The 13,220-nt window shown below is 47.6% G+C and overlaps 1 protein-coding gene across 1 annotated transcript in view; it reads left to right on the top strand.

The window, feature by feature from the left end:
• The window catches only part of LOC119858582 (zinc finger protein 3-like), a 30,530-nt gene extending 18,691 nt beyond the window's left edge, over positions 1 to 11,839 (top strand). Inside the window, exon 4 of the mRNA XM_043518438.1 lies at positions 10,174 to 11,839. Within this exon, the coding sequence (XP_043374373.1) occupies positions 10,174 to 10,877 (704 nt within the window). The 3' untranslated portion in view covers positions 10,878 to 11,839. The remainder of the gene's footprint in view (positions 1 to 10,173) is intronic.
• Positions 11,840 to 13,220: the final 1,381 nt, after the last annotated feature.

The following is a 13,220-nucleotide window of genomic DNA, read 5'->3' as shown; positions in this document are numbered from 1 at the left end:
CAGCAGAGCTCTCAGTGCGGGAACCTCACTGCTAGTGCAGACTGGGCCATCTCTTCCACAGAAAGACTGTCCCACAGCAGATCTAAGCACTTAGATCTGATTATCAGTGATTTCAGCTGTAGTAAGAAGAAAAGGAGGACTTGTGGCACCTTAGAGACTAACAAATCTTTTTGAGCATAAGCTTTCATGAGCTACAGCTCACTTCATTGAATGCATCCGATGAAGTGAGCTGTAGCTCACAAAAGTTTATGCTCAAATAAATTTGTTAGTCTCTAAGGTGCCATAAGTCCTCCTTTTCTTTTTGCTGATACAGACTAACACGGCTGCTACTCTGAAACCTGTCGTTCAGCTGTAGTGGTCGCTTAACAGAACAAAGACTATCTGTGGAGCCTAATCAGCTCTGTCTTTAAACAGTTGAGGGGGCAGGTCAAATAGTACTTGTGACTCAGGTAGACCGTCAAGCAAAACACCTGTCCCCACCCTCTCTCAATGCCCTCAATCAGCAAAGGCTAAGTACAGTTCTACTGCCCTTTACTTGTACAATAAGAATAACATCATTTCTTTACCCCCCGCATTCAAGTGATTTGTAACCCAACCCCAGCCAAAATCTATCACTTGGGCAACACAGCTCTATTTGCTCGATACCTAGGTAGATTAAGTGTGAATGTACATACAATCTGGTCCTGAAGCCTTTCCCCCCAGCTCATCACTAGCTGTCAGGGAGGGTGCATTTAGACTTTGTTTACAAATCATAATTTGAAATTATTAGGTTGGCCAACATCACCGAAATGAATGCACTGATATGGTCATAAAAACAACAGCTGCATAAGGAAGCTAGTCTGTTATACTTTTCAAATCTATTGTACTTTTTCAGATACACACTTTAAAAGCATATACAGTGTATGATAAAATATGTGTATTAATATTTCAATTTCAATTCAAATTTCCAAGCAATCACTAAATTGGCAACACTGCATGTAACTAGTTCACAAAACTGGGGGTGGGGGGTGTTGGGGAAATTTATGGTGGGTAAACACCCCCAAAGTGAGGGTGTAGGGAAATCCCTACAACACAATGAACCATGAAAAATATGATGCACTCACCGGAAAAATTGGAGAGGAGAAAGTTCAGCAACTTAAAGCAGCGTTTGCCAAGCAAAGAAATTTCTTTTCAGAGATTAACAAGTCTAGCGAAGATTCAGTAAGAGCAAATTTTGTGATAAGCGAAATGATAGCTAATTCATTATGACCTTTTACAGAAGGCCTATTCATAAAAGAATGTCTTTTGAGGGCCAGCGAAATTTTATGTCCTGATAGGAGGAAAGTTTTTGAAGGCATAAGCATGTCTGCCAATACAATTGCCTTCAGGATAATGGATTTAGCAGATAATGTGCAAAAACAATTGATTCAAATGGCAAAAGGCTTCGAAGCCTTTTTCATTTGCTCTTGATGAGAGTACAGATGTATCAGATACTGCACTGTGTACAGTGTTCATAAGAGGTGTGGATTGTAATTTGAATATAACTGAAGAATTGCTAGACTTAATGCCACTGAAGGGTACCACAGTGGGACAGGACATATTGAAAGACTGGAAGAGTGCATTGAAAAAGCTGAGCTGCCATGGAACAAATTTGTATCTTTGGTTACGGATGGTGCACTCTGAAAACATTGGTGTGGTTGAATTATTGAAGACCAAACTGAACAGCCTCAATATACCAGGAATTAGCTTCACCAGTATACATTGCATTTTGCACCAAGAAGCCCTGTGTAGTAAAAGTCTACAAATGAAGGAAGTTATGGATGTAGTTGGTAAAACCATTAAATTTATATGTGCACAAGGGCTGAATCACAGTTCACTTCTTTTCTAGCAAGTAGGGACAGTGAATATGGGGAACTTCTGTATCACACTCAAGTTAGATGGGCTGAGTCGTGGAAATGTGTTGAAGTGTTTTTTTGCACTTAGAGAAGAGATTGATTCCTTCATGAAAATGAAAAACAAGGAGGTTCCTCAGCCTGCTGATTCCACTTTTGTCTGCAACCTTGCTTTTTTAAAAGATGTAACTGATCACCTGAATGCACTACACTTGAAGCTTCAGGGTAGAAAACAGGTTATAACACGGATGTACGACCGTGTTACAACATTCAAAGTCAAGCTTACTTTATGCGGGAAACAGCTGACTGCTGGCAATTTGGTCCATTTCTCAACTCTGAATTCCTTAGGAAAAGTTGAACCCAAATCCTTGAAAGAATATACAGATATCCTTTCTAACTTACACAAACAGTTTGATGTGCGGTTTAAAGATTTCAACGCACTTGAACCACATTTTCAACTTTTGTCCACAGCAGATGGTGTGGAAAATTGACAATGTTGCAGAGGAAATGCAGATGGAGTTAGTAGAGCTTCAGTGTGATACCATTTTGAAGCAGAAGTGTACAGATGTTGGAATTCCAGAATTCTACCGGTTTCTTTCACAAGAAAGATTTTTCCATGTTATTCTCTGCTTCCGCAAGGGTAATGGCAATGTTTGGAAGTACATATATATGTGAACAGTTTTGTTTTTCCTCTTCCATGAAGATTAAGGTAAAGGCTCACTGATGAACATTTGAAAGCAACACTGAGATTGGTTTCATCTCAAGATATCAAAGTGATGCTCTGGTTGATGCAAAACTCTGCCAGCTAAGTGGCCAAAAATGAAATGACTGTCAAAATTAGCACTGACTTTTTGCATTACAGTTTTTAAAAAGTTAATAAACTTTTAATAGCATACTATATTATTCATTTTTTACTGTACTTTTGTATTGTTGTATGAAAAGAGTTCAGTGATGCAGCCCTCAGGCCAACGTACTAGTCCTCATGTGGCTCTCGTGGTGATTTGAGTTTGAGATCCCTGTATTACCTTATACATTTTGGTTTGATCAAAACATCTCTATTACGTACTGTCATCCTGACCTTTATCTTTTAGGAGGGGTCAGTGTGTTCCTGTTCTCCTTGGGGAATGTTTTTATGCTATCCTTGATATTGGGATGTTCTGGTACCACTTGATATCACGATGGGTTTTCATAAGTACTCTGTGTTTAGCACTTCTTAGGAATGTGTATTTCTGCAATATCAATCCTTTTCTTGCCAGTTTCTGTGAGCAGGTCCTGCCTTATACCAGGCCTCTGATACAAGGGCTTATGTCTCAGGCTGTCTTCCTAATACAACCCATACATGCCCCCACACAATTGTATTAATGATCAGTGAGTTCTGAGTTTGAGTGCTTGCTCATGTCCATTCAGCTTAGGTGTGTGTGCTCGCCACATGCACTGGTGCCAAAAGTTTTTCCCTCAGCAGTATCCGTAGGGGACCAGCTCTGGCACCCCCTGGAGTGGCACACACTTGCTGCAGTATATATGGCACTGCTAGCTCCCCCCCATCCTCAGTTCCTTCTTGCTGCTAGTGACGGTGCTGGAACTGTTGCTGCTTCAGCTAGTTCTATTGCTGCTTGTTTATACAAACTAGTTAATTCGTGTATTCTAGTGTATATAGTTAGTGTTTGTAAATCCCTTAGCTATAGTTAGGGACTTCATAGGTCCCAAACGGGACTTTGCCTCGGGATGGGGCATGCCCCAGGCTTTAAGCCCTGTGATTGCTGCAAGAGGCCCAGGCCCGTTAGTGATCCACGGCAGTTGTCTGAGTTGCTTGGGCAAAGGGCACATTAGTGAAAAGTGCAAAATTTGCAAGTCCTTCAAGCCAAGGACTAAGAAGGAGCGCAATATTCATTTAAGAGTGCTCCTTACGGAGTCAGCCCTCACCCGAGTCGGAGCGTTGCTCCAGTGCTGGGCACCGAGCACCGTGATCTCAGTATACAGTGACCCATAGGGACTGTCCGCTGGTCGGCACCGGTCCCCAGCTGTGGCTCCAACCAAGAAGCCCAAGAAGACAGTGCTAGGTAGGTCTCCAACCTCCCACAAGGGGAAGGATAAGACTGGATGTGAGTAAGATCCCATGCCTGGGAACTCTTCGCCCCCATCAGGATTTAAGGCGCAAGCTCTGGTGGAGCGGTGTAGCCCAGCCTGCTCTCCGCCGGCTACCCTCGATAGCGACAGAGGCTTCCATCAGGTCCAGGTACCGTCCATGCCAGAAGCCTTGTAGGCAGTGCAGGAGATCATGTCCCTCCTGGTGCTGCCCACACTGGATGCTGCTGTTCCCCAGTCACAGGGTAAACCTGTGTTCAGACTGATTCAGTCCCCACCTCAGCTGCACCATTCCCCGTTGTGGGGGATGTCCTGCCAGTGCTCGCCCTCCTGTAGCCGCCACGCCTCTGACCGCAAAAGGCAGACGCAGTGCAGCCACATTCGGTCCCCAGACCTTGTGCATGAGCAGAGAGGCTCAAGAGGCAGCTCGCTGGCTATCTCTTACCCCCCCTCCCCCCGGCAGGAGTACTGGTCCCAGCACCTGGTATCTCCGAGACCACGGTTCCACTCCAAGGACCTGTTGAGGGATTGACGTTACCATTCCTCAGACCATCATTGATTCCCTAGGAGGGCATCACCTCGTGTGGGCGCTTCCTGGCACCAGGCCCATTGTGACTCCTGGTCCCACTCCTCATCCCGGTAACATTCATCAAGTGGAAGACAGATCACTGGCTCCAAGCTGGTGCCGATGAGCAAGCACCACCAGTCCCTAAGACCCTGCTCCAAATCAGACTCTAGGAGGAATGACTGGCACCAGTCAGGACAGAGCCACCGTTCCTCTCTGTCCTGGTCGCCTGGGAGCAACTGCTCAGGATCCAGCCCTGGTACAGAGTGAGGTTCCCTGAAAGCAGGACAAGCTCCAGTACCAGCTACACTGTTGGCACTGAAATCAGCCCCATGGCCTCAGGCACAGTGGCTGGCGCTGTGGTACCCATGGAACCTTTTGGGGTTCACCTAGCCCTTCAAGGCCACCCAGTCAGTGTCTGAAGCCTCAGAGAGACCAGCTGTCCTGTCTTCCGCCTGTGCATAAAGCCTTGCACGCAAGGACCCCGTAGGTCCAAGAGGGAGCAAAGGAGCAAGCTGCTGGGCCACCAATGGTTGTGGAAAACCCTACAGCACCTGCATCTTCCTTGTCATCGCCAGACGAGGCTATAACGGGGCCCCCTCCCCCAGTTCCTCCAGATGATGCAAAAGCACACCAGGAACTACTGAAGAGGGTCGCTGCCAACCTGGGTCTTCAGGTAGAGGAGCCTTCAGACTCTCTTTGACATGCTCTGCTCCACAGCACTCGGTAGGGTGGCTTTGCCCCTTCATGAAGAGGTCTCTAAAAATCACTAATGCCCTGTGGAAAACTCCCTCCTCCCTGCCACCCATCTCCAAGGGGGTGGAGCGTAAGTACTTTTTGCCATCCAAAGGCCACAAGTACCTGTACACCCACCCTACTTCCAACTCCCTAGTGATTAGAAGCAGCTAACCACAGGGAGCCACAGGGTGAACCCGGGGCTACCCCTAAGAACAAAGACTCCCAAAAGACTAGACTTGTTTGGGTGTAAGGTTTATTTGTCCTATAGCCTCCAGTTGAGGGTGACCAACCATCAAGCCCTCCTGAGGTGCTGTGACTTTAACATGTGGCAAGCCATGGCCAAGTTCGAGGGCTCTCTTCCTGAAGCTTCTAGGAAGGAGTTCAGAGCAATTATGGAGGAAGGCATGATTGCGGCCAGGGCGACACTGCAGGCGGCATCAGATGTGGTGGACACTGCTGTCCGAACCATGGCCATCGCCATGCGCCAGGCATCTTGGCTGCTCCTTTCTGCTTTGTCCATGGATGCTCAGCAGTCGATGCAAGACCTTCCCTTTGATGGGCAAGCCCTGTTTGCAGAACAGACTGACAATAAGCTCCATGGACTTAAAGGACTCCCACACAACACTTAAAACGCTGGGCCTGTGTGTTCACAGCCCTGCCCGCAAGCAGTTTAAGCCACAGCAGCCTCTGGGCCAGGGGAGCCACCCTCGCCAGGAGCCTCCCCATAAGAAATCCAGAGGCTATTAGTGGCATCCTAGCCAACAGCCTTCACAGGCTTCTCAGTCAATCTTGACCCATAATAAGCAGGTGGGCAAGCACTCATTTTGAGAGTACGCCCAAAGGCGACATATGGGACTTCCCAGGATCCTCCCTCCCCTATTTTAACTAACCAGCTTTCTCCTTTGCTCCCTTCATGGGCATCTATAACATCAGACCGATGGGTCCTCATTACTCTGGTGTGGGGTTACACTCTTCAGTTGTTTTCCACCCCTCCTTCCCACCCCACCTCCCCATCCCTCTTCAGATACCCTTCTCACCCTTCTGCAGCTAGGTGCGGTGGAGGTCATTCCTCCAGAGTACAAGTACAAGGGGTTCTACGCCCATTACTTTTTAATCCCAAAGGCCAAGGGCAGTCTGCAGCATATCCTGGACCTGCGAGACTTGAACCGCTTCCTAATGAAGCTGAGGTTCTGTATGGTCTCCCTGGCATCCATCATCCCCTCCTTGGATCCAGGAGACTGGTATGCTGCCCTCGATCTGAAAAGTGCATACTTCCATATCGCTATCTTCAAGGGACACAGACACTTCCTCTGGTTTACGGTAGGTCCCAACCACTATCAGTTCATGGTACTCCCATTTGGGGGGTATTTACCCAAGTGCGTGTTGGTAGTGGCAGCTTACTTCAGATGTTGGTGTCCTGCTCTACCCTTACCTCGATGACTGGCTGGTCCAGGGCAGCTCCAGGTCCAAAGGCATGTCACAATGCTGTTAGCCACTTGCCATCGCCTCAGCCTGTTGTAGATTTTTTTTTTTTGTCATTTACCATTAGTTCTGCTACAGAGGATAGAGTTCATCGGAGCAGTCCTCGACTCGTCCTCCGCCATAGTGTTCCTGCCATTGGAGAGATTCAGCACATTGCCGGACCTCATCACAGAAGTCTCTGCGCTTCTCCTGACCACAGCCAGGGTTTGCCTGCACCTCCTAGGTCACATGGCAGCATGCACATATGTGGTGTGCCAAGCCGGGCTCCAGATGTGACCCCTGCAGCAATGGCTCGTGATGGTCTCCTCCCAGACCCAGGGACCACCTGGAAAAGGTAGTTACCATCCCTGCGATGATACTTACCTCACTGTGATGGTGGACTGACCCCAGGTAAGTCCTAGAAGAAGTTCCCTTCGTCAGCACTCCTCATTCAGTTGAGTTGATTTCAGATGCCTCAGTCCTTGGATGGGGGGCACACCTCTGCACCCTCCAGACCCAAAGTATGTGGTCCCCAGAGGAGTCGACGCTACACATCAACGTCAAAGAACTCAGAGCAGTGCGTGGTCTTCCTACCTCACGTGTCAGACAGAATGATTAGTCTTGATGGACAACACAGCCTCAATGTTCTACATCAACAGGCAAGGTGGTGTGCGATCCTTGGCGCTCTGCCAAGAGGCTCTCCATCTCTGGGACTTCTGCATTGACCACAGAATCCATCTAGAAGCACATCACCTTCTGAGTGCCAGGAACACGCTAGCAGAGCACCTAAGCAGGGACTTCTCTCACCACAAGTGGTTGCTCCACCCGGAGGTAGCTGGCACGATCTTCCAGAGGTGGGGAACTCCCCAAGTGTATTTGTTTGCCACCAGGCAGAACAGGAGGTTTCACAAGTTTTGCTCCAGACAGGGTCTGGGCAAGGGCTTCCTCTCCGATGCCTTCCTCCTGGCATGGGCAGGAAGCCTGATGTACGCATTCCCTCCAATTACACTCATCAGCAAAGTCCTAGCAAAAATCGAGAGACAAGGCTCAGGTTATCATGCTTGCCCCAGCGTGGCCTCGCCAGCACTGGTTTGGGATTCTATCAAGTTTCTCAGCAATCCCCATCCCTGGCCCCAGAAGGTCTTCCTCAAGAGTAGAAAGCCCTAGACTTGGCAGACCTACCTGGCAAAGTGGACAAGGTTCTCCCGCTGGGCAGCTGAACGGGGCATCTCCCCTTCGCATTCTTTGGTGCAGTTGATCTTAGACTACCTGCTTCATTTGAGGAACCAGGGACTGGGGCACTCCTCTATCAAGGTGTACGTGGCGGCCTTTTCCACCTTTTTTATCCAGTGGCAGATGGTGTTCTCCCTTGACATGACGGTCAGGTTCCTTAGAGGCCCCGAGAGACTTTTTCCTCAAGTTTGGTCCCCGGCCCCTCAGTGGAATCTCTACTCTGGTTCTGTCCAGGCTCACAGGTCCGCCCTTTGAGCCTTTGGCTTCATGCTCCCTGTCTCACCTACGATGGAAGGTAGCTTTCCAGGTGGCGGTGACATCAGTGAGGCAAGTCTCCGAGCCCTGACCTCAACCACCATACACAGTCTTCGATAAGGACAAGGTTCAGTTCCAGCCCCGCCTGGCCTTCCTTCCCAAGGTGGTGTCTACTTTCCACATGAGCCAGGATGTCTTCCTTCCAGTCTTCTGCCCTAAGCTCCATGAGACTAGTCAAGAGCGGTGGCTTCATGCTTTGGACATAAGAAGGGCCCTGGCTTTCTACTTAGATCGGACAAAGCCTTTCCATAAATTGACTCAGCTTTTAATCTCTGCAGCTGATTGGATGAAGGGCCTCCTGGTGTCCACGCAGAGGATTTCTAACTGTATCACCTCTTGCATTCGGACCCGCTACGAGTTAGTGGGAGTCCCTCCACCGCTGATCATTAGAGTACAGGCATCTTCGGCAGCCTTCCTGGCACACTTCCCGATCCAGGACATCTGTGGAGCCATGACATGGTCCTCCAGGCACACGTTCATGGCCCACTACACTATCATCAGCAGGCCAGGGACGACACTGGGTTTGGCAGAGCTGTGTTGCAATCTACACGTCTGTGAACTCCTATCCACCTCCAAGGGATAGGCGTCACGTAAGTTGAATGGTCATGAGCAAGTACTCGAAGACAGATACCTTTCTGTAACTGGTGTTCTTCGAGATGTGTTGCTCATGTCCATTCCACAACCTGCTGGAAACTCCAACAGTGAGGAAGGAGGGCAAGAAGGAACTGAAGGTGGGGGAAGCCAGCAGCACCGGAGCCAGTCCCCTATGGATACCACTGAGGAAAAATCTTCCAGCACCAGTGCATGTGGTGAGCGCGCGCGCGCGCACACACACACCCCTAAGTTGAATGGACATGAGCAACACATCTCAAAGAACATCAGTTACGGAAAAAGGTAACTGTCTTTCTTCCAGGGATACGTTACATGACACCCATTGGGTAAATATCACACCAACAGTGTGCCAGATGGCACTGTGATGTTTTTAAGGTCACAGCTTGCCCTAGGCAAAGCTCAGAACCAGCACCCCAGCCTCATCCTCCTTGACCTGTCATCTGCATTTGACACCACTGACCAGGCTCCTCTTTTTGAAACCTTGTCTTCTCTTGTTGTCACCTGGTTCCCTTCCTACCTCTCTAATCACCCTTCAGCATGCTCTAGGAGGATCCTCCTCACCCCCACTCATATCCATTCAGAATGGTGCTGGAGAAGAAATGTCCATAAAGCTACCTCATTATCCTCAAACATGAATTGTGAGGAAAGATTGAAAGAACTGGGCATGTTTAGTTTTGAGAAAAGAAGACGGAGAGGATCTGATAAGTCTTCAAAGATGTTAAGGGCTGTTAGAAAGAGGATGGTGGTCAATTGTTCTCCATGCCCACTGAAGGTAGAACAATAGGTCAGTTTACTATGCAGCAAGGGAGATTTAGGGGAAAAAATTCCAATCTGGAAGGGAGGGAGAGAGGGGAAAAAAAATGTCCCATGAATTTTCCTTGTTGTCTTTCCCCAGAGCAGTATTTCCCATTCCAAAGCTGGTCTGATCACCCAGCTGGAATAAAGGGGAAGAGCTATGACTGATATACAGTGCTCAGGGGAAAGAGGAATTCTGAGAGGTGCCTGCATAGGGGAGGAATAAATAAATCAATTCAGAATCTGTCTGTGTCTGAAGGGAATAGCTGGGATCTGGCAGTGGCTTCCTCCCCATCCTGACTGATGTCTGGCAGTGGCTCCTTTCCTGACCTCCCTTTCTCCTGAGTATTTGGATGGCAGATCTGATACCCTTCTCTCTCTCCTAGGGGGAGGAGTGTAGGGTAATGTAGTTCCTGATATTTTTCTGCCTTCACAGCACTTAGTTTGGTTTCCTGTCCCCTTTTCCATCCCTGTTTCTGATGTTTCTCTCTCTCCCAGCAGGTGACTGGGTGGTGAATGAGGATTCTGCTCCTGATTCTCAACAGGCAGATGCTAAGCAAGTGGAACTGCACAAAGTATTATCACAAAGATCTAAAGGAATTGTGTCCAGGAGTCATGAGCAGGGAAAAGTTTGTGAGAGTCAGCACTGGCCAAAAAGGCAGCAGGGAAACCAGCCAGGGGAGAAACTGTGTAAATCTACAAATAGTCCAGGAACTCACAAATACCTCAAGGAAACCAGAGCCCAGCAACGAATCCCCCCAGGACAGAAAAACAACACATGCACTGAATGTGGGAAAACCTTCAGTAGCCCCTCAAAGCTTATTAGGCATGCGAGAATCCACACAGGAGAGAGACCCTATACCTGTTCTGAGTGTGGGAAAACCTTCAATGATATGTCCCCCCTTATTAGACATGAAAGGGTCCATATAGGAGAGAGACCTTACGAATGCTGTGAGTGCAGAAAAAGCTTCACTCAGAGTTCAGCACTTATTAGACATCATAGAATCCACACAGGAGAAAGACCATATGAATGCTCAGAGTGTGGAAAAAACTTCAATGACAACTCACACCTTCTCAGACATGAGAGAATTCATTCGGGAAAAAGAGCCTATAAATGTTCAATGTGTGGAAAAACCTTCACTTACCGCTCAGGCCTTATTACCCATCAAAGGAAACAGACCCTATGCATGCTGGGAGTGTAGGAAAATCTTCACTGACTGACCAGGGCTTATTTGTCTTCAGAGATTCCACTCAGGAGAGAGACTCTATAAATGCTCAGGGTTTGGGAAGAGCTTTTATGTGTGCTCACACCGTGTTGAGCATCTGAGGATCCACAAGAGTGATAAACACCATAAAAACTTGCCTAGGGCTGACAAAATATGTTTTCTTTAATACTTTAGCTAATTCCCACATAGTGAACTCTAAGGCTATTTGCACCATTTGCTTCACCATGGTCTGTCAGGTCCCCCAGATGAGTTACCTGCTTTTGCCACATACAGTGGTTGAAGTTTTCAAACACGTTTCTGCATAAAGTAACCTGACCTCCACCATTTTTCTTAGTTTAAAGAAACCTGGAGTATCACTTTTATATTATTCCTCCCACTGCAAAGTGATTGTTAGAGTCACCGAGTTCCCCCTTTGGGGATAGATTGTTTCATTTCCAGTTGTTCTCATGTTACCCTGGGTTGTGCAGAGCAGCATTCATTTTTTCTCATTTAAAATATATTTAAATATAACCAAGAGCAGGGACAGGCAAAAGAATGTTGTTTCAGCTTCTGTTAGACTGGAAGGTGAAGGGTGAGTTGGAGGGATTCTCTCCTTCCCCAACACTCGAGTTGTGTCAGCTTCTGTCTGAGCCATGCAATATTTAGAATGTGGAGAAGATAATCCTCCACCTACTAAGGTGTCACATAATGCCGTATTCTCAACTCGGTGATTCAGAATTGTGCTTTGAAATCAGACTCAATAGTGCTACAGATGAATGTATCACAGTCCTGGAAGGGAAATTTGAATGGATCCCAAACAGAATGTGATCATAGAATGTTACAGTTGGAAGAGACCTCAGGAGGTCATCTAGTCCAATCCCCTGCTCAAAGCAGGACAACACCAACTAAATCATCCCAGCCAAGGCTTTGTCAAGCTGGGCCTTAAAAACCTCTAAGGATGGAGATTCCACCACCTCCGTAGGTAACCCATTCCAGTGCTTCACCACCCTCCCAGTGAAATAGTGTTTCCTAATATCCAACCTAGACCTCCCCCACTGCAACTTGAGACCATTGGTTCTTGTTCTGTCATCTGCCACTACTGAGAACAGCCTAACTCCATCCTCTTTAGAAACCCCCTTCAGGTAGTTGAAGGCTGCCATCAAATCTCCCCTCACTTTTCTCTTCTGCAGACTAAATAACCCCAGTTCCCTCAGCCTCTCCTCATAAGTCATGTGCCTCAGCCCCCCCGATCATTTTTGTTGCTCTCTGCTGGACTCTCTCCAATTTGTCCACATCCTTTCTGTAGTGGGGAGACCAAAACTGGACGCAGTACTCCAGGTGTGGCTTCACTAGGGCCAAATAGAAGGGAATAATCGCTTCCCTCGATCTACTGGCAATGCTCCTACTAATACAGCACAATATGCCATTGGCCTTCTTGGCAACAAGGGCACACTGCTGGCTCATATCCAGCTTCTTGTCCACTGTAATCCTAGGTCCTTTTCTGCAGAATTGCTGCTTAGCCAGTGGTCCCCAGCCTATAGCTGTGCATGGGATTCTTCCTTCCTAAGTGCAGAACTCTGCACCTTTTTAGTCAAAATCCCAGTGTGTGTGTATGAAAGAGAGAGACGTCTGAGCTCTGTGCAGGAAGTTGACCCAGTAGACATTGATGGAACTACCCAGAAAGAGCAGAGACTCGGTTTGGTGGTGAAGGTGCTCGGCCAGGTTTATTCTCAATGAAGAACCATCCTAGCACCCCATAGATCCTACAGATTTGTAATGGACATGAGTGTGTTAGCATGGGACCAGCTCAGTCAGCAGCAGGACTTTCTGCTGCCCCTGTGGCTGGACAAAGGGTTACTGCGAGATACCCTGTGATTAATATGAACAAACGTATTGTACAAAGGTATTGTCAATGTTAGGCCTCAAACTTCCGGAAGCTTCAGAAAGCAAGCTTTGCAGAATTAAACTAAACCTTGTTGTCAGGATGTGCTGCAACCAGATAACACTTCAGGCTGACTCATATGAATTGAAATAATCTATGCACCCTTGCATGGATTATCGACACAAACTGACCACATTTAAGATAATTGGCTACATGGAAATAAGCTATGCACTCGTGCATAGCTTATAATATTAAAGCAACCACACTAAGAATTTGGCCCATCCTGATTGGTTGGTCTGTTTTAAAACACGACCAACAGATAAGATAAAAGGTATGAAGACACGGGACTAAGTGTGTGTGTTTTGATCATAAGGGTACCCCTCTTTGATCGGGAAACCTGACCCACACCCCCTGAACCGAAGGGATGGGCACTTCTCGACTGTCTGTACCTGGCCAGT

This window comes from Dermochelys coriacea, chromosome 7 (genome assembly GCF_009764565.3).
Source record: "Dermochelys coriacea isolate rDerCor1 chromosome 7, rDerCor1.pri.v4, whole genome shotgun sequence".
Taxonomy (NCBI): Eukaryota; Metazoa; Chordata; order Testudines; family Dermochelyidae; genus Dermochelys; species Dermochelys coriacea.
The sequence above is the reverse complement of the archived record's forward strand: the minus strand, read 5'-3'. Positions and strand labels throughout refer to the sequence as shown.